Source organism: Acomys russatus, chromosome X (assembly GCF_903995435.1).
Source record: "Acomys russatus chromosome X, mAcoRus1.1, whole genome shotgun sequence".
Taxonomy (NCBI): domain Eukaryota; kingdom Metazoa; phylum Chordata; class Mammalia; order Rodentia; family Muridae; genus Acomys; species Acomys russatus.
In genome coordinates, this window is record NC_067169.1 from 28,593,123 (window position 1) to 28,615,307 (window position 22,185).

At 38.8% G+C, this 22,185-nt stretch overlaps 1 protein-coding gene across 2 annotated transcripts in view; it reads left to right on the plus strand.

Annotated features, from left to right (window-relative positions):
- The window catches only part of Ofd1 (OFD1 centriole and centriolar satellite protein), a 47,874-nt gene that overhangs the window by 13,142 nt on the left and 12,547 nt on the right, over nt 1-22,185 (plus strand). For both annotated transcript variants that reach the window (XM_051142610.1, XM_051142611.1), the window contains exons 4-15: nt 460-528; nt 610-640; nt 3,577-3,684; nt 7,178-7,314; nt 7,627-7,800; nt 9,594-9,700; nt 12,229-12,348; nt 13,680-13,753; nt 15,475-15,566; nt 16,861-17,050; nt 18,210-18,340; nt 19,174-19,285. In XM_051142610.1, the coding sequence (XP_050998567.1) occupies nt 460-528; nt 610-640; nt 3,577-3,684; nt 7,178-7,314; nt 7,627-7,800; nt 9,594-9,700; nt 12,229-12,348; nt 13,680-13,753; nt 15,475-15,566; nt 16,861-17,050; nt 18,210-18,340; nt 19,174-19,285 (1,345 nt within the window). The remainder of the gene's footprint in view (nt 1-459; nt 529-609; nt 641-3,576; nt 3,685-7,177; nt 7,315-7,626; nt 7,801-9,593; nt 9,701-12,228; nt 12,349-13,679; nt 13,754-15,474; nt 15,567-16,860; nt 17,051-18,209; nt 18,341-19,173; nt 19,286-22,185) is intronic.

Genomic DNA, 22,185 nt, shown 5'->3' on the forward strand with positions numbered 1-22,185 from the left:
CTTGATTAAAGGTATTTTTTCTGGGCAGGCAAGATGGCTTAGCAGGTACAGGTACTTGCTGCGAAGGTTTAATGGCCTGAGTTGGAGTCCCAAAACTCACATGGAGGAAGGATTGAACTTACTTCCTACAACTTGTTCTCTGATCTCTGCATGTACACCATACCATGTTTATGCCTTCCTAACACACACACACACACACACACACACACACACACACACACACACTAAATAAATGTAAGTTAAAAAGTAAAACTCTTTGATCTTTTTGACCTCAATATATTTATTGTCATTTGTTAACAACATGAAAGCTTTATTTTTGCATCATTAGGTTAATTGTAATATTGAATCTCAAATGAGATTTAATTTTATATTCAGTAACATCTTAATCATTTAAATTTACTGGTACACAAATCTGGCTACTAATCTTTTTAATTTTTAAAAAATTTTTTTCTCTTTAAGGTATTTACTATGCAGGATCTATTGCAGCTTATTCGAATCAACCCCTCATCCAGTCTCTACAAATCACTGGTAAGATTGCTTTTATAATCTACTTTGATTTGCTACTTATAAATGAGCAATTAATAAGGGTAAAATATTTTCTTTTAACAGATTTCAGGATTTGATAAAGAAAACCAAAAAGGTAGGAGCCTTCATCTGTATGGGGACTAGCAAGATCTTTAGATGTGCCTTTTCTTATAAAAATGTGAAGCTTGGTGTTATTAGGGAGAAGAGGGAATTTAATTAGAATGGAAATGGTTTTCCTTGCTGACTGTGGCTTACTTTTAAATAAACAACCATTCACATGTTACTTTGATAAAAATTCGTTATTTCTCCCACATTTCTCTTATTAACAAATCTTAGATAATCAAGTAAGGACACTGCAGACAGTAGTCAAGAACTTAGCAAATGAAAATGCTACTTATAGGATACCCACTGTTTAGAACATTTATACCGTAACTTCCCTCCCCTGAAAAAAGCTAGTAACACAAGCTGACTATCTTTGTATATTAGATATTCCCCCTTGAATATAATTTATGAAGTATTAAATGTATTAACAGTTTCTTTAAAATATCAATGCCTTTTTGTAAATTAAGTTTTTAATACATTCTTGATAAATTACCTCAACCCTGACCTTGATAATGACCTTTCATATAGTATATTGTTACGTTTACCAGACTATATTTTAGACTGGGTAATGGGCTTCCTGTCTTGAACATAAACTGGCTACTTAGCTTCCATTGCTAGTTAATCTTTCGGTCTTTTTAAGTAGTCTGTGACATGTTGCAGTGGTCCTTTTGTGTTTGGGTTTTTGTCTTGCCATCCCTGCTAGCATGTTCATAAGCTTAGAACTTAATGAGCAACAATTGCATGTCTACTTTCAACCAGCCACTAGTCTTTGACTTAATTGCTAGGTCTCTTGGAAGTGATGTTCATTGTGGTTAAGTAAATTTGCTTACAAGATGTTCTAGGCTTCCTGCAGCATAGATCATCCCTATTGAATTTCATTGATCCCACATTCCACTGTAAAACAGCTTCCAAAGGCTAAAGATGGATCTGTTTATACAACAAAATAATGTGTTGGGTAGTCTTAATACAAGAGAATTAGTATACAAAATAAAAGAATGACTATCTTTTATTCCACACTGTTAAGTATATGGATAGATCCTACATTCTGAACTCCAAGGCAGTACACTATTTAGTGTAACTCTTGTTTTGATGGAGATGCCTACCTATCTCTGCTGTCTCATGTGTTGGCCACTTAAATGGGCATACTGTGACTGAACAGTGAACCTGATTTTTTTGAATTTAAATTTAATTACCCACATAGCTGCCATATTAGAAAGTATTGGCCTAAACAATGCCACTAATAGCTGTTGCCAAGATATTGAGAAGGAAGTTTGAAGATTGAAGCAATATTTTTGAATAATGCAGTTTACTATAGATATTTATGTTATCATTTATTATTGCCCATGTTTCCATAGTCTACTTAAATGTTTTTGGTTAAAAAAATATCTAACACCTGTTACCAGCTGAATCCAATAAATGTTTGGAACCCAGAGAAATTGAGCATCCAAGTGCCAAAATTTGGAGAGCTCTTTGTTAACCATTAGCCATTTGTTAATTTTGGCAAAAATCAGTACAAGGAGAACTACAATTCAAATTTAGGATATTAGGTGGTCTCTGGATGGAATGTAGACTGTGACCAGTGTTACAATAATGTTTTCACTTGGGCTTGGAGAGTACTGTACCTTGGAGAGTACTGCACCTCCTAACTTTGGAAATTAGCTGAAGGAATTGGACTGTAGGTGATAGTTACTTACATTGTGAGGACTTAGTGATAGTTATGAAATTGCAGTTACAGTAAGTCTGTAGGTAGTAAGTAGGTAGCAAGAGCCAACTTTCTCACTGTTAGAATGGGAATTTGGGCTAGTGAGATGGGTCAGCACGTTGCCTGTTGCCAAGCCTGACTTCGGGAGTTCCATCTCCAGGATCTACATGGTGGAAGGAGACAACTGACTCCTATTATGATTGAGAATTTAAGTAGTTTGTGTTTGATTTTTAGATAGAGAAGGCATGTGTTTGTAAGGGGAAGTTGTTAGGTTTCCATATGTCTCTGCATATGTAAAGGAAGCAGCAATTGTGGAAATAGAATTTGAAGATCTTTAGTAGAGAGGGACAAAAGATTGATTGTAACTTGGCTGATGAAGGAGAAGTCCTGTTTTGAAAAAGATTTATCTATTTACTATTTATTCAGTATTTTGCCTGCATACCAGAGGAGGGCACCAGATCTCATTACAGATGGTTGTGATTCGCCATGTGGTTGCTGGGAATTGAACTCAGAACCTTTGGAAGAACAGCCAGTGCTCTTAACCTCTAAGCCATCTCTCCAGCCCTGTTTGGACCATTTTTAACAAACATTTAACTCCCTATTGATGAAGACTCAGTTGTTTGCTTTTTGCTATGAGAAGTAATAAGTGTGCATCATGCATACCTTGCCCTTATTGAAAGGTAGTACAGCAGTGTAAACTCAAAATAACTAGGTTAAAATAATGTGCATTTGGAATATATGGAGACACTGACAAATTGCTCCCTTAGATTCCCATGTCAGCACTTGACATTATCAGCAATTTAATCTTAGCAGTGTTATGCAGAAAATGTTTTTGTTATTAATTTGCATTTATTTATGGGTCTCTGTGCATTTGTTTAATATTTAAAAGATGTTCATGTTTATTTTCCATTTAAATTTTCTTCCTGTTAACTTTGTCCATGCCTTTTCCTTTTTTTTTTTTTTTTACTGACTTATATGAGTTCTTTGACATTACAATGAGACTTCTCTGTACTGCAGAATCTTTCCCAATATATCTTTTGTCTTTCACTTTATTTTATACCATATGTAAATTTATATTTTTGTGCTTATAACAATCTCTGTATTCCTTTTAAGCTTTATATCATGCTTGGGAAGATCTTTCCTCGGTAATAAATTATAATGCTCTAAACCAAGACTCGTAAACAAATAGCAATAAAGAAATGGTTGAATGATGTTCTGAAACAAAACTATGTATGCTATGCTTTTAGGTTTTCTTATGAGTTTCTTAAAGGAGTTGGCAGAATATCATCAAACTAAAGAGAGCTGTGATGTGGAAACTCAGACCAGCGCCACATTTCCTAGTAAAGTGTCCCTGGGTAATTATAATTATAGCCTTCTTGCTTCAATTCTGATAGATATCTTGTTATAATTTTTGGATTTTGTTTTTACTTGATTATTTTTCTATTTCTTTGACTTTTTTTGGTTCTTCAAGCAGGCTTTCTCTGTATAGCTCTGGCTGTCCTGGAACTCACTCTGTAGACCAAGCTGGCCTCGAACTCATAGAGATCCACTAGCCTCTGCCTCCCAGAATGCTGGGATTAAAGGCATGTGCCACCACACCTGGCCGCCTGATTATTTTTCAAACAAGGTCTCACTATATAGCACTGGCTGGATTTGAATTCACTATGTAGATGGAGCTGGCCTCAAACTTTTGATTGTCCAGCCTCTGCCTCCTTTGAATGCTGGTATTTACAGATGTATACTACCTCACTTGGCCTTGTTTGGTTTTTGGGAGAAGAAACTTACCTTATTTAGCTCAGGTGTGGTGGCACATGCTTTTAATCCCAGCAGAAGAAGGTAGATCTTTGTAAGTTCAAGGCCAGCCTGGTCTACAAAGTGAGTTTAGGATGGCCAGGCTGTTACACAGAGAAACCCTGTCTTGAAAAACCTAAAACCAAACAACCCCCCCCCAAAACCCTTTATTTATCATATTATGTGATTTTTTTTTTTTACCCCCAATAGCAAAAATGCTACCCGTATATAGGTGACAAATTCATTTTTTATATTATTACACATATATACAATAGATTACCTATGGCAAGGAGAACCGTGACACAATCAGGAATTATATAAATGTTACCTATTGTATATATATATGTAATAATATAAATGTATATGTACAAAAATAAAATAACTTTAAAAAGATATAAAAAAGAATTAAGGGTGTCTATATAAACTACTAGATGACATATAGGGATGGAAATGAAATTAGTCTGAAATGTGTAGGTACATTGCTCATCTTCAAATGCAGATGTGCAGCAGGAGAATTCTTTCTACAGTTTATCAAATTTCAGTTCCTGGATAAACATTTTGTGGCTGTAACTTTGTAGTATTACTTACCATCTCAGTAACTGTTCTAATACAAACTAAATATCTTATTTCCATATATGACAAGGAATTATACCTATTAAGCCTGAAAAGTAGTTTGTGATTCTGATTGCCATTAAAATTCTGAGCAGAAAAAAAAAAAGGAAATTCATTTTTTTCCGGAGTTATTTTGCCGGAGCAACCAGGAATTGCTTTTCACTGTCATAATTTATCAAATCAGGGCTACACTGGTCAGTCATGCAGAGTTCTCAAGACTGAGGTTTTTCCTTACTTATGTAGTTTAACCTCTCTTAACTAGGAAATTCATCTCATGCCTTCTGACTTTATTTTATAGCCATTAAATTAGTATATGTTTTGGTCAGTGTTCTATTGCTGTGAAGAAATGGATTTTATTGGGACTTGCTTACAGTTTCAGAGGTTTAGCCCACAGTCATCATGATGGGGAGCTTGGCGGCACACAGACAGACATGGTGCCGAGAGTTGTACATCCAGATGTGCAGGAAATAGAAGAGAGCCCCTAGAGTGAGCTTGGGTTTTTAAATTTTCAAAGCCCATCCTTAGTGAACACACTTCCTTCAACAAGGCTATACCTCTTAGTCCTTTCAAATAATGCCATTCTCTGATGACCAAGCATTCAACTATATGAGCCCATGGCAGGGACATTCTTATTCCAACTAGCTCAGTATGTTACAAACTTTGCAAAGAGTTAGAGAAGTCATTTCCCCATCATTTCACTTTATAGTTGAAACTGAGGTCCTCAGAGGTGAGAGCAACTTGAAAATCCCCATTTGAGTAGAGTCCAAGGTCCAAGGCCTACAGATTTTGCACCTTCTATAGTATCCTCCCACCTGTATTGACCAGTTTGTATTGTCAACCTGACACAACCTAGAGTTGCCTTAGAAGATCCTTAATTGAACAATTGCCTCCATCAGATTGGAATGTGGGCTTGTCTATAGGGAATTCTTTTGATCCCCACAGGAGGGTGGGAGGGTGTAGCCCACTATGGCAGCACTATCTAGGTTGGTATCCTGAGTTGTATATAAAAGCTAGCATGAGCCAAGAACAAGGCAGTAAACATTCCTCTGTATTTCTGCTGGAGTTCCTGCCTGACTTCCCCCAGTAACAGACTGTGACTTGGAGTATAACCTGAAAATAAACCCTTTTCTTCCCTAGTTGCTTTTGGTTACAGTGCTGATCACAGCAACAGAAAGCAAAGGAGAACACTATCTTTTGGTTTTGTGTCAAAAGAGATGGAAAGCAGTTATTTATATTGATGTATTTAATTAACTTTTTGGCTCCTCCTCAACTTACAGGAAGATAAGGAATTCATCATTTGCAAAGCTATATTCTACAACTAGGCTCAAGTATAGTTTTAGTACCATTAGCAAAATATTATGTATTCATTGCAAAGGAGAGATTTCCAGTAATTAAAAGCACATAGATAATTTTGAAATTTTCTAGTGGCTATATTTAAAAAGATGAGAAGAAACAGGTAAAATTCATTTTAATTATTTAACCCAAAACATTTCAATATTTCAGCAAGTACTCAGTTAAAATATTAATGAGTTATTTTACATATATTGTAGCAATTCTTGGAGACCCAGTGTGTCATTTTCACCTAGAGCACATCTCAACTCTGATTGGTCTCATTTCAAATATTCAGTGACCACATGTGGCCAAGAAGTCCTGTGTCAGACTGTGTGGTTATGGCTCATTTGGAAAATAAGTGAAGTGGCTGGAAAAGCATGTCCACAATTATGCTTGCCACAAACACTCAATATTTTAATCTATCCCTTTCTTCTCATGTCTGTACTTGTGGTGATGGTGTGTGGGTGTGTGTATGTGTGTGGTTGTGCATGAGATTGTACTCTATGTTCAGGTTTACCCTCTGCTTAATGGTTGGTTTGAGGGCCAAGGGCCTCCTGGAAAGAAATCTGGCATGAAAAAGGCAACAGGCCTCGAGTTGAGCCTGGTTGTGCTATAGTTGCTTAACCCTCTCTGGAAGTCACTCAAACTCTATGGCCATTTGTTTCCTATCTGTAAAATTCAAGAGTCAAAGTACATAACTTTTACACTTTGAAAGTCCATGTGAGCATATGTAAACTTTTAAGTCCAGTTCAAGCATTTTGCACCTAGAAACTGAGAAGAGATTGATTTGTACTTGTTGCCACCCTCCCAATTTATTATGAACATTTCCAAACATGCAGAACAGCTGAAACAATGTTGCAGTGAATGTTTGCCTACATAGATGCTACAATGAAATTTTGTATTATACTTGTTTATCACATACCTGGATTTTTGAACACAGGGATCCACCTGCCTCTGCTCCCAGGAGTGCTGGGAGTGCAAGCATTGTACCACTGTGCCCAGTGGGAGCAGACATTTTTATACTTCTCTTTTAGTATAGTCTACTTTGGGCCTCTTGCATACCTTACTGAGTTGATTTATATTTCCTAATTGAATGTGTTATTTTTTTAATAGCCGAGAAGTTTCAGCTCATTGATGATCAATTTGCAGAAGCTTTTCCTCATCGTCCCAAGCTAGAATCTTTAGAGACAAAGTTAAATGAATATAAGAAAGAAATACAACACCAGCTTCAGGTAGAAATGTGTCAAAAGGTAAGCTGTAGTTCTTCCTGCTGTTAATGAGAGCCACTCCCATTTATCTTCTACTGTCTTTACCTTATGTATGTGGGGAGACATCTAGAACTTTTCATTAAAAAATGGAGTGACACACTGTTACACATATTGGCTTTTTTTGGTAATCTCCATTGATATCATTTGTTCACACTTTTTTTGACTGGATCCTATAGGACAGTGAATGAACTAAAAATGAAGGTATATTTTGGGCAGAATATTATTAAATCGAATGCAGAGTGAATTTGTACTGTGTTTAGGGTAATTTTTCAATTAATTGTGCTCAATTCATAGCTGAAGCATTTTAGAGAAGCTGAAATAACAAAAGTTAAGATGGAAGAGAAAAGAAAGTATGAAAAGGAATTGGCTGCATTCCGGAATGAATTTGAAAGAACTTGTCAGGCAAAAAATGAAGCCCTGATTTCTCAGGAAAAGAATACTCTGGAAAGAATTAAAAAGCACCGAGAGGTAATACCTGGAAACAATTTATGGGTGGCTGTGTCCTGCTGCTATTAATAACTTCCTTTAAGATCCAGAAAGGACAACTAATAGAACAAGGCTCTAGAGGAGCAGATGGAACTGCTGTTAAGAGTGCAGAGAGAAGGCAGGCTCTTGTAGACTTTGCAATGGTGGAAAAGAAAGACTGTGGTGAATGTCCACACTGGGCCTGGAGACACTCAGCAAACAGGCTCTATCTTGTCAGGAGAGAGGTGGCTTTAAGGAGAGGCTTAGAAGTAAATAGTTGCTATGGAGGAGGGGGAGCAGTTCATTATAGCAGAGAGGATGTTAACATTGTAACACCAAGCTGAAAGATTAGCCAGGAAGTGGCAGGGCAAACCATGTGCTTGGACAAGAGGTTTCTGTTCTGGCTCTGGGGAGGACTGGTAATTTATGAGCACCTATTCACTCCTTTCCGTGAGGGCGGGAAGGTAGAAGTGGTTGAGGAATGATGTTTTGCCAAGTTTGAGTTGAGAAAGTTAGCCTGAAGAATTAATGACCTTGGTGCTCTGCTAGGGGATGAAGAGAGCAAAGAGAACCAGGTAAGAAGGTGAGTGGCCCCCATCCTAAGAGGAAATGAAGGGATGCATGGCAGTCTCAGAAATGACCCAGGAGCCTAAGAGGCTGCGTTCAGACTTGCCCAGTTACATTTCAGGCAGAAATGTCCTTCAGGAAAACCTCTTTGTTTGCTAAGATTCTGTCTTAAGTCAAACAGGACGTGAGCACTGTTTTCAGTGTTCATCCAGAGCAGTTGTAAGAAAATGTTCAAAATAGGAATGCTTCCCCCTAGAGTTTATCCTTGCTCAGGATTTTCTATAAGATGTGGTATCCAGCATTATATAGGACCCCTCTGCTTTGTGCCTCGCCTATCTGGGAATTAGACTAATCTATGAAAATAAGCATAGATGTTTAAAATACTGGGTTCTGTTTAGACTAACAACTTTATTTTCAACATAAGTATCTGACTAGATCCCCATTTTAGTTAATATTACCTGAAAGAGTTGAAGCTTATGGCACCATCTTGCCTTTGGATGCTTATCCACATCTCTCCCTGGGAAGATTGTGCTGGTCTTCAAAGACCTAGCTTGTTGTCACGTCAGTGACTTCTTCCCCAACTCACTGAGTGACTTGTTCAGGTATTTTTCCTGGATGTGGTCTTGATATACTTCAGTTATGAAATCATTACATCCTTTGTGATTGTTTCTCTCTCCCTCAACCAAATTGTAAGATCTTTAAAGATGAGGAACTTTTCTGCTCCTGTTGTTTTGTTAAGTGATGGGATGACCCATTCACTCGGGAGTTTAACCTGAGCCCGTTAACTGGCTTTGAGTCAGAATGATCCATAAAGTGAAACATTTAGGTACCATCAATCACCATGGAGATTCTCTTCTTTTGGAATTTCATTACTGAATATGCATGTTTAAAGTTTTTCTTGCTGAAGTTATCAAATTTTTGAGTAAGGAAATATGAGTGAAGTTTAAGAGCTAATCTTGGGATGTCTATATTCCTAACCATGACAATGCAGTTTAGCATTCATTGAAGGGCTGATTTTTTTGTGTGTGTGTCCAAGGAAGTACATTTTTGAGCAACTACAATATAACTTAAAAAAAAAACAAATCTTCATTGAAATCTTTTCAAGGAGGAATTGTTACCCTAAATATCTGTAACTTTCCTTGTCTTCTAGAATTTAGGAAGCAATGTCTGAGTTCCAGTGTTTTATTTAACTTTGCTCGCTTGCTAAAAAGAAATGCTTTCCTATGCAGATTGAAACAAAAGAAATTTATGCTCAAAGACAGCTTCTACTAAATGATATAGACTTGCTCAGACGTAGAGAAGCAGAGCTGAAGGAACGAATTGAAACCTTTGAGTTGTAAGTAATACGTGTTCTTTTTGGATGTGAAAAGTATTATGTCTAAATTTTCCAGCCTTTTCTAAAATGTGTGTGTGTGTGATGTTTGCAAGGATATATGCAGGTGCACTCACCTATGTGTGGCTGTGATGGTCAGAGGTCAATATGGTTTCCTTTATCACTCACTATTATATTGTTTTTCACAGTATTACATTGGTTGGATTGAAGCTCAGTGATTTACTAGACTGGTTGGACAACAGGCTTTGGGTATTCCGGTGTTTCTGTCCTTTCCCATGCCATGCCTGGTTTTTATATGGGTGCTGGGGATTTAAACTCAAGTCATGGCAAACACTTTATTTGCTGAGCAAGCGTTTTATTTATTTGCTTCCCAGCCAAATAAAAGCCTGGGGTTGGTAGTATATGTCTGTAATCCCAGCACTTTGGAAGGTTGAGGCAGGATGATTTCCCTGAGTTTGAGACTATCTCAAGCTACATGGTGAGTTATATGTCAAGCTGTGTATGTGAATCAGCTGTTCAGATCTGCTACAGTTATCTGCTCCGTACTAAAAAAAAGGAAATAGAATAGTCCAACTTGACTTGTCATGGATGGAACTATTAATACTCTCCCTAAAAACAAAATAAAACAAAATTTCCAAGGAGAGTTATTGGCTGTTAAAGTGATATCAGCTGATTTAGAAGGTACAGCTTGTGGGGAGGGGAGCTTAGGTTTTCTTTTACATTATTAGACAAGTCAGAAGCCATGCTGAAATAATTCTGTCAGACTGCCTTGAGCCTGGAGCCTGGACAACTTGGAAGTACTCCTAATGCTTTAATAGATCATGTGCTTTGCAGCTATGTTAGTTATCAGACCTGATAGTTTCATATATTTAGCTGAACTCCAGGCATCCTGGCCTGTTCCATTTAGCTACTTTGTACTCCAGTAAGGAAATCTATTCTAATTTGTCTTGTCTTGTATGGAACCATTTCTTGTGATGAGGGTGCTACTTAATGTTTTCTAAGTGCTCAGAATGCTCCATCCTTCAGTTCTTATCTGGAACTGCTAGGAAGCTCACCATATGTAGGTAGTGTGTGTGTATAACCCCTTTTCCCCAATTAGAAGCTGCTGTTAGCACTCATAGGCACTCTTGAAGTTTTAGTGTATTAAATAAATTGTCACCATCTTCATTGCTGTTGTTTTCTCACTTCTGTGGGCTCAGTTCATCTCTATTTAACTTTTTTTACCTCTACTTCTGTTCTCCCCTCCTTCTAAGCATTCAGGTAAATTAAGGGTATTTGCTGCTCCATTCCTTTCCAGGTTAGCCAGCAGAGGGTGCTGGTGCCCATACCTGGAACTTTTGGACTAGTGAGCTAGACAGCAGAATGGCTTGCTGTCTGCAGCACCTGGGAAGTACAGAGTGCTAATACTTACTAGGAAGACCTTGTTGGATAAATGTATAGCAAGTACATGACCCCTCTCTCCCTTCTCAATTCCCTTCCTTCCTCCCCACTTTTCAGTATTTAATCAATGATTATTAAATGTTGAAAGCAGATCTTCAACCTTTAGTATCGATGGACTAGTGAATTAGATCCAACAGTTGTAAACAGTATTATAGAAAAAAACCCAGTTATTTGTGTAAGGTAACTTTTGTCTGTGCTTTTGTAACATCATGCTTCACCATGAATTGATTATGGCCATTTACCATCTATAGCCAGGTTGGTTTGTTGTTGTTTTTGTTGTTGTTGGTGGTGGTGTGTTGGGTTTTTGTTTGTTTGTTTGAGACAGGGTTTCTCTGCGTAGCCTTAGCTGTCCTAGACTCACTTTGTAGACCAGCCTGGCCTTGAACTCACATGATCCACCTGTTTCTGCCTGTGGAGTGCTGGGATTAAAGGTGTGTGCTACCATGCCCGGCTTGTTTGTTTTGTTTTTTTTTTTTTTGTGATAAGGTTTTATCTTGTTTTTAACCCTGGCTGACCTGAAACTCACTGTGTATATCAGGCCAGCCTTGAACTTCCACCTGTCTAGTACTGGAGTTAGAGGCATGGGCCAGTGATCACCATATAACCAGTTTTGTTTTGTTTGTGTGTGTGTGTGTGTTTCATTTTAAAGTTAATATATTTACTTGTCTTGGCTGGGTGCTTGCCTGCCACAGCAGTGTACACATGGTGTTAGAGGACGACTTGTGAGAGTCAGTTTTCTCCTTCAGCCATTCAGATGGGGATCCTGGGGATCAAACTCAGGCTTGGTGGCAAGTGCCAAAAACTGCCCTCCTAGCAAGTTTTTAAGTGTTAATCATCTCCTGTAAGAACCTACTTTGGTGTTGACTCCTTTCCATTTCTTTAAGCCAGATGCCCCTATCCCACCCCCTCCCTCATTTGATACTGTAACTAGGTCTGTTTATAAGATATAGGGAGACTTTCTCTTTTGTTTCCTCTTAGTACAGTCTGTTTTCCTACAAACATTTTTCTTCAGATCCGTTAATCAGATACTGTACTTTGTGTGTGTATGTATATATATATATATATATGTATGTATATTTGGTTAATTTCAGGACCCAGAAGCTCCAAGAAGAAAAAAATAAAAGTGAGGCCGAGGCACTTCGGAGACGGGAACAGAATCTAAAGAATATTGAAGAGACCTATGATCAGAAACTGAAAACTGAACTTCTAAAGTAATTGGTGGTTTATAAGGAATAATGTGTTTGAATTAAGTTGGTTAAAATATAACCAAAATTGCTGAAGTACATGAGACTAATATGTACATGACAAAGTTGTGTTTGAACAAAACTATTTTCTATGACAAATCAAACCTTTTTGATGAATATTTGAGTTAAGATAGTTTTTAAAGCATACAATGTAGAGAATTACATCAACTGCATTTATTTATAGCTCCTCTGGCTGTGAGGACTTGTGATTTCCTTTAACTTTACATACATAAGTATAGATTAGATTGTATTAATTATTCCCTTTAACTTTAGGGCACTACATAACTTGCTTAGCTTGTGTAACTGATCAGCTGTAAAATTGGAATTCTATTCACTTTAGTCATCTTTCTCATGCTGCCACTGAGATGAGTGTCAATAACAATTGGTAAATTGTTTAAGGTAGAATCTGATCATGAGTATGTGGTTTGGCCTCTAAAGACTCTGTAAAGCAAGAATCAAAAGAAAGGAACTAAAGTCAACTACATGAAGCAAAAGATGATATAAGGAAACGAAAATATGAGAGCTATGGTTACTTTGGCCCACCCTCCTTCCCTCCTACTTCTTGCTATGTAGCTCAGATCGACCCAAAATTCTTGATTCTCCTGCTCCAGGCTCTGAAATATCATTCCCAGGTACTTTAGCTTTTCTAGTCTGAATTTTATGTGCCAGTGAATAGAATCCCAGAGCAAGGATAATTGTATGGTAACTTTTCTCAGTGGCAATTGTATGTGCTCTACCTAATAACCTTTAGTATTTGGCAAAGGTAGGGGTGGAGGATATTCATTACAAGAGTGTTTGTCTTAGAAAATATATAAAACTCCATGGAACCATCCCTTTTGCTATTTCTGATATGAATATAATACCAGTAGGCTCTCAATTGTACATAAACCCTAAAAAAGTTTTCATCCTGGTTGGGGTTGGGGAGATAGTGCAGACAGATTACAAGTGACTTTGCCATCTCTGGGGGACACAGACTGTTGTGTGCTGGGTAAGCTTTTCTTTATGTTCTCTGTACTAATTGAGACCAATGGAAAAGTAGTTGTTTTTAGTAACTCCATGATAACACCCTTCATTTTGTGTGATTTGCATTTTGGGGCTACATTTACAGGATGGAGGTAGGGTTTTAGCAGACTTTTGATGTTTAGAGTTCAGTTGCTTGGCCTTAGAACTGAAACTTTAGTATTTCTTCTCAGCCATGCTGGCGCCCTCATGTATGCAGGGCCACAGATAAGCTCTTCAGGGTTAGTGGTCTTCCTAGGGAGATGGCCAGGACCTCATTTAATCATTCTGATTCTCAGGTACCAACTGGAACTAAAGGATGACTACATTGCTAGAACAAATAAACTTCTGGAAGAGGAAAGGAAGAATAAAGGTGATGTGGGTGGCTGCCTTATTTCAGTTCTGCTATAGGTTATTAGTAACCTCCTAAGTTGTATCTATTGCATATTCTTTAGGTTTTTGTTTGTTTGTTTTTTGTTTTCAAGACAAGGTTTCTCTATGTAGCCCTGGCTGTCCTGGAACTCAACTCAACTTGGTAGACCAGGCTGGCCTCGGACTTAGACATCCGCCTATCTTTGCCTCTGGAGTGCTGGGATTAAAGACGTGAGCAACCACTGCCTGGCTTCTGTTGTATAGTCTTGAATACAGCATTCACTTTTTACAAAACGTATTTTTTATATATTTGTCAGAGAGAGGGTGTGTATGCGTTATATAGTGTGCATGTGGAGGTCAAAGGACTAATGGGACTTCTTTTTTTTCCTTCTACCATTGAGTCCCTAGCATTGAAATTGGGTTGTCAGACTTAGCAGCAGATGTTTTTACCCATTAGTTCATCTGACTAGTTCTTCATTTTTTTATTTAAGTAATTTACTCAGATTACATCCTGATTGTTATCCCCTCACTTGTGTATCTTCCCGTTCCCCCTTCCCTGCCTCTTTGACTCTATTCCCCTCCCCTAGGTCTGTGACAGAAGGGGACCTCGTCTCCCACTATAAGATTACAGCCTATCAGGTCTCCAATTCTTTTTTTAAAGACATTTATTTTTATTTTATGTGTATGGGCTTCCAGTGACTGTGGAAGCCAGTAAAGCTTGTTGGAGGATCCTCAGAGCTAGAGTTACAGATTGTGAGCTGCCCTGTGGGTGCTGGGAATTGAGCCCAGGTCCTCTGAAAGAACAACCAGTGCTCTTAACTACTGAGCCATCTTTCCAGCCTCATTATAGAAATTTTACTTTCTCTCTTTTTTTTCTTTTCTTTCCTTTCAGTTTTTTGAGACAGGGTTTCTCTGTGTAGCCTTGGCTGTCCTAGGCTCACTTTGTAGGCCAGGCTGGCCTTGAACTCACAGTGATCCACCCGCCTCTGCCTCTCGAGTGCTGGGATTAAAGGCGTGCGCCACCACGGCTGGCTTAATTTTTACTTTCTCTGTGATCAGGTTTCATAGTTCTTTTTTTCTTATGTGTTTATACTTCCTAAGCTTTTAAGTTTACATTGACCTGAGACTATGAATGTTGGTTAAGTTTTCAATTTTCAGATATTTTACATTTCAATATATTTGTAGGAAATTGTGAGAAGAACATTAACTTTGGAAATTTCAAACATTTTTTGAATTAAATTGGAGCCACTTATTATTGACTAGATACCAACTGTGTAGCTCCTTTTGTTCCTGTCTTATAGAAGCAGGTGCATCTCATAGTTTAGTGCTGTCATGTATGTAGATTTAGCAACAGAATTTTCTTCTGTGCTATGTATCTGCATAGACTTGTGTTATAGGAAGGAAAAACTGCAGAAGGAAAACAAATCTTTGCTTTTAAGGGAAGTAGGTACTCTTAACATTAAGGTCTCATGCCTTGCCTAGATGGAGTAACTGGTTAGCTTATAGGAGGAATTTCACCACATACATGACAGTTGTAACTTGGCATCACTTGTTGTGTAATGGAACTTACTTCTTGTTTGCCCACTAAAGTTTTGCCTGATATACTTGTTGCTTTAAACTATGAGATAATGGTGAGTAGGTCTCACAGAGCAGCCATAAACTATTAAATGTATTGTGTTCAGTAGGAAATCACTATTAAATTGGTTCTCCTTTTTTCCCCAGAAAAAAATATTTATTTGCAGGAAGAGCTCACAGATCTTAATTCAAAAAAGGAAGAACTCAGTAAATCTATAAAGCATACGAAAGAAGTTGAGGTAATCATTAAACCTATTTCTTAAGTTTCCTTAATGACATGTTATGGTTAATGCTATATGTTTATTTATAGAGAACATAGGGTGCTTTGAGATTTATTTGTTTTTACTTTATGTGTATGGGAGTTTTGCCTATATGTAAGTCTGCATATCACGTGCACAGTGCCTATGGAGGGCAGGAGAGGGTGTAAGATCCTCTGGAACTGGAGTTACAGAGGGTTTTTAGCTGCTATGTAGGTGCTGGGAATCAAACCCTAAAGAATAGTCAGTATTCTTAACACTGAACTCTCCAGCCCTTTATGCCATCTTTTTGGTATGCTTGGACTAATTATTCATAACTAAGAAGATGATAGCTGAAGGTAATCCAGTAGATTCTAATTTCAAGTAAAGACACATAGAAAAAGAGATTATATTTAAGAGTCCCTGCTCAAATTGTGTCTCCCTCCCTTACTGCTTATGTGCCTTTAGGCAAGTTTTGTGGCTGTAACTTGGAGATATTTCTAACAAAGCATGATTGTTGAGGGAGTTGGGTGAAGTACCCATAAACAGGTGGCCAGCATATAATAGCTTCTATCTTAGCCTCTTCTATTCCATTGGTAGCAAGTAAAATTTTCTATCCTTACACTATTCTCTTAGATCTTTTAGACAAAGCAAGGTAACGTTTGCATATGCCACTAGGTCTATACTTTCTTCAGTGGTATGCTTGTCATGTAGTAGACAGAACTAGAAATTTGGGTAGTTAAAGGAGATTGTAGCTGGGTGTAGTACTGTGTACCTTTAATCTTAGCATTTAGGAGGCAGATAGATCTCTGAGTTCCGGGCCAGCCAGGGCTAAGTGAGACCCGTTTAAAATAAACTGAAGTAGATTCTATAGGTGAAATTTGCTTTTGCAGCTATCATATCTATGTAGGCTTTCAGATCCAGATATGGGACATAGTAGACTAAGAAAGGAAAGCACCTTACAGCAGTAGAGCTTACTTTCATCTTTTATCTGTTTGTGTTTTTAAAATGTCTTGTTACCTTGTGCAGTTGTATTGGTGGCATTTGGGAATTGACTCCAAATTACATTCACCATACATCCTTCTCCCACTTACTAGAACAGATGTCTGTTGATACAGACTCTGAGCTTCCCCTGGCCTATCACCAGTGTGGGAGGGATCTTGTTGCAGAGGACCTGACATCTGTCTGGTAGTCACTGTCATTCATTTATGATGCTCAGTTCAGACAGTCTTCCAGCCTTTACTTCTGCAATGCTGTAAAAGTTATTCAGTTATAAGTTTTCCTTTTTCAATTTTAGCTGGAGCTAGAGTCTGTCAAAGCCCAGTTTTTGGCAGTGTCAAAACAAAACCATTTTCTGAATGAAAAGGTGAAAGAGATGAATGATTACTCACTACTCAAAGAAGAGAAAGTGGAGCTTCAGGCACAAAATAAATTACTTAAGCAGCAACTGGAAGAGAATAGGAATGAAAACTTACGTCTCCTAGACCGTATGTCTTTTTTTCTGATCTGCATGTTTCTGTAATTTACATTAGGTCGGGATTATAGAACTACTTCATATCTGTAAGGGAGGCTTACACTGGGAGAGTCTTTTAAGATCCTTACATTGAAGAGGCTTCCTTTTTGTTTGCTATTGCATAATTAGGAGTTTCATTGTAGAAAGAATAAGCAGGCTACCAAGATGAGGCCTATGACTATATAGTGGGGGAGGAGGTCCCCCTCTGTCATAGACCTAGGGGAGGGGAAAGGGTGAAAGTGGGAGGGAGGGAGGAACAGGAGGATACAAGCGATGGGATAGCAATTTAGTTGTAATCTGAATAAATTAATATAAAAAAGGAGTTTCATTGTAAGTAATATTTGTTAAATAACTACCTCTGTGGGTGGCTTCAGGGTTCATGCTCTCTGGCTGTTGCCTCAGTTGAGCCAGAACACTCAGGAAAGTAGGGAGAGTGGGTTGAAATTATAATTATAGCCTTGGCTTCCAGGTATAACAGTCTGGACTGTCTGACTACTGTGTCCTTCAGCCCAAGAGAGATCATGGTCCCTGCTGGGGGCCTCCCACCAGTGCTCTGTGCCTCTGCCAACTCAGTGCACCTTTAGAAGTTTCTCCATCTCAAGCCCCTAGTGCTAAGGGAGCACTAACATTGCAGTCCTCTTTCTACTACACTATCCTTTATGGTTAGCCTACATTAGGGATACTTTACTAACGGGGCTTTTGGGTGACCCAAATAGAGAGCACTATCAGCTTTATTTCTGGAGCCTGACTGCCATGGGCTGCTGTTCAGATGAGATGAAACGAGGAATGGACACTGACAGGTGACAACTGGGGAGCTCTTAAAATACCTTCTGCATGTGGTAGAGGAAAGAGATAGGCTATTGGGTTAATTTAAGAATTTGAAAGAAATCTTTAACTTAGAGAGCTCTCAGAAGAATAAAATAATATTCACATACATTAAATTATTTTGTTCTGAAGTTTGTGAATCAGGATTGTTCTTAGGTCATTTAATAGAATTAGTAGAATATTAATTGCATGAGTTCAAAGAAAGGAAACTATTTTAAACCTCTCTAGGTACTTTTTGAAAAAGGAAATAGGCAAAATTAAGGTTGATAATGACTAGGAATTTTTTCTTTTCCTTTAAACCTTCCTAGGCATAACTCAGCCACCTCCTGAGCTTTTGGTTTTTCAGAAAGAATTGCAGAAAGCAGAAACTGCTATAGCACTGGAGCAGAAGGAGTTTGAAACTCATAGGCAAGCTCTACAGAGACAGCTGCAGAGTGAAGTGAGTATTGTTCCTGAGTCGTGTGGCTGTTATGCCAGGTTACTTTGTAGTAGTTACAGGAATCTATCCATGGCATGCCAGGGAAAATCAGATTTAACTGAATACAAATAATCCCTCCCTCTCAGCATTGCAAAGGGACTTTCTCATGGGGAAAATGCTCTGGCGAGTCTGACTTTATATACCTAATAGTAATAGGACTGAATGGAAAGCAAATTCATGTAGACCTAAACTCAGAGGGCCTGGAAATTCCCATCATGAGTGTCTTGATATCTGCTTTGTGGCTTACACACATCCACTGTGTCTGTAATTTCTGCCTGTAAGCAGTAGAAGAGCTGTTTTTTAGACTAAAAAGGAAAAGGGAGGAATGGGAGGTGGTACACACATTTAATCCCAGCTCTCAGGAGACAGAAGTGAGCTGTGAGCTCTGTGAGCCTAGGATAGCCAGGGCTTCATAGGCTAATCCTGTTTCAGAAGACCAAAACTTGCTTGGTGAAAAACTTGTTTGAGTGTTGTTTTAATAGAGGTCATCCTATTGATTGTTGGTGCAAAACATCTCAGAATTGGCAAAACAAAGAATATAAGCACAGTGTGTGTGTGTGTGGGGGGGGGGGTGGCGCGCACAACTTTAAACCCAACACTTGGGAGGCAGAGGCAGGTGGATCTCTATGAGTTCAAGGCTAGCTGGTCTACAGAGTGAGTTCTAGGCCAGGAAGGGCTGTATAGTGAGACACTGTCTCAAAAAACAAAAAAATAATATAAGCACAATAAAAGAAAATTTCCTTTTGAAGCAAGCTGTAATTGTGTTTATTTCTTTTTCTTTGAATCTTTTTCAGATTGAACATTCTACACAGCTAAAGGCACAGATATTAGAATATGATGCCTCTGTTAAAAGGCTAACTATCCAGGTTGCTGATTTAAAGTCACAGCTAAAACAAACTCAGACAGGTTGGAGACTTTAAAAACTGTTTTATTCATGTGTGTGTGGGGGGGCAGGGGGAGCGCGCACATGAGAGCAGGGGGCGGGAGGCAGACAGAGGGACAGACAAACAGACATAGAACACCAGAACACTGTAGAGGTCACAGGACTTTTCAGGAATTGGTTCTCTGCTTTTACCTTGCTTAGGCAGTGAGTTAGTTTTAGTGTCTGTACTGCCTACACCAGGCTAGCTAACCTGTGAACTGCTGCCCATCATCCTGCTATTCCTACCTCCATCTTGCCATAGGAATGCAGGTGTTTGCCACTACATCCAGCTTTTCCCTTAGTTTTATGAGTATTTCATAGATGTATACAGTACATCTTGATCATATTCATCCTACACCCTCTTTCCAGCTTCTTTCTCCCATCATTATATCTTTTTTCCGCTTCAGTCCTCTTTATTTCTCATATAACCCACTGAGTCCATTTAGTGTTGCCCATATGTACATGGTTATGAGGTCATTGCTTGGGGTATAGGCAATCTGTTAATGCCACCACAAGTGACAGTCTTCTCCCAGCATGTGTTAACTGCTAATTGCTCCTCAGCTGTGAGTGCCCTACCCTCAGCTCCTAGTGCTGAAATTTTTAACTGGCTTGTTCTTGTGCAGATAGCCTGAGTTTATGTATACAACAGCTATGTCATGTCCAGAAGGTAGCATTTTACAGCACTTGTCCCCATCTGTTAGGTCTTATATTTTTTTCACACCTTCTTCCTTGATGCTTTCCTGAGCTTCTGGGAGAGGGGTTGTTAGAGATGTCCCACCTATCAGCATTCACTCTTGGCACTTTGAACATTTATGAGTCTCTGCATTAACCATTCTGCACTGTAGTAAGAAACTTCTCTTAACCATGGTTGGGAGCACAACAACTTTATGTTTATATTTAAGTGGCAGTTTGACAACATAACCATTTAGCCAAACAACATCAAAAGATTTCCCCTTGGACCTAAGATTTTTTTTACCCATTTTTTTTTTTGGTTTTCTTGTTTGTTTATTTGTTTTGTTTGAGACAGGGTCCCTCTATATAGCCCTGGCTGTACTGGAACTCACTATGCCTCTTGTGTGCTGGCGTTAAAGGTGTGCGCCACCATACCAACTACTCATGGATTTTCTTGATGTTTGGTTTTTTGTTGTTTTTAATTTTTTGAGACAAGGTTTCTCTGTGTGTACCCCTGCCTGTTCTGGAATCACTCTGTGGACCAGGTTGGCCTCGAACTCACAGAGATCCTCCGCCTGTCTCTGCCTTCTGAGTGCTGGGATTAAAGACGTGCACCACCATTGCCTGGCTTGTTTGCTTTTTGAAGATTTATTATTTTTATTTTTTATGTGTAGGACCATTTCGTGTGTGTGTGTGTGTGTGTGTGTGTGTGTGTGTGTGTGTGTATGTGTGTGTGTGTACTGTGTACATATCTGGTGCTTGTTGTAGGACACAAGAGAACATTGAATAGCCTAGAATTAGAGTTATGAAAAGTTGTGAGTGTTCAGAACTGAACTTAGGTCCTCTGAAAGAGCAGCCAGTGTTCTTAACTGCTGAGCCATTTCGTCAGCCCCCTACTCATGGGTTTTGTCCATGTTTACAGTAGCAGGCTTGAACTCCATCCAGTGGAGAAGGCCTTAAATACAATTTAGAGGACAATTGTTCACACCCATGGATAGTCTTGCCACTATTGCACCAGAAGGTATCCAGGTCTTTTTTGTGTGGGTTCCAGGGATCAAACTCAGGCTATCAGGCTTGTACAGCAATCACTTTACCCACTGAGCCATCTCCCTGGCTCTAAGAGACGAATTTAACGTGTGTGTGTGTGTGTGTGTGTGTGTGTGTGTGTGTAACGTTTCAGGCAGTGGTGGAAGTATAATAATTGTAATCTGTTAACCACTCAGAGGTAGTTGTATTAGGGAGATGCTGTAGAAACACAAATCATACTAGAAATGAAACTTCCTATTGTAAGAATATCAACTGAGTCATTAACTACTCACCTCCATAGATACCCTAAACAGAACAAGTGTGGAGGTAACATAGATGCTCCCCAATTTGTCTTTTTTTTTTCTATTTGTTTTGGGGTGTGTGTGTGTGTGTGTGTGTGTGTGTGTGTGTGTGTGTGTGTGTTGGGCAGGGGGCTGGGGTGGTGGTGGAGGGGCAGGAGGTGTTGCAGATTGAGGTTCAAGGACAACTTGCAGGAGGGAATCTGTTTTCTTCCATGATTTGAGTCCCTGGCATTGAACAACCAAAATGTTTGCTGGTAAGTGTCTGTACCTCCTGAGTATCTTATTATTTTTTTCTCTCCAACTCAGTGGTGTGTGTGTGTGTGTGTGTGTGTGTGTGTGTGTGTGTGTGTGTGTGTGTGTGTGTGTGTGTGTGTGTGTGTGTGTGTGTGTGTGTGTGTGTGTGTGTGTGTGTCCGTCCGTCCGTGTGTCCGTGTCCCCGTCCGTCCATGATAAGGCTAACAGGATTTCCCATAAAGCTATATAGTCCTTAGCAGACTTGTGTATAAATATATAAGAGAAGCAGACTAGCTGGTTAAAAAGAACATTGCTTTCAGAATTCGAGACCTGTGTTTGTTTTGGCTTTTAGTTGAAGTTGTTTGATCTTGGGCATGACACTTGAGAACTTCTTCAGGTTCCTCATTTATGATGAAGATGATGAAGCCTACTGGGCCACAGTGAGCAAATATTGAATGGCCTGACCTGGTATATGGAAGCCACTCAGGCACTAGTTACTGCTAGTCATTCCTTCCTGTCTTCACTGTGGATGTCTCTCTCCCTTTTGCTTCAGGGAAAGAGTAGAAAAGCTCAAATACTTTGTTCTTCAGTTCCTTTTGGGCCCAGTGTGTATTTGTTACCAATTCAGCTTGTTTCTCATCCTTCCTTGA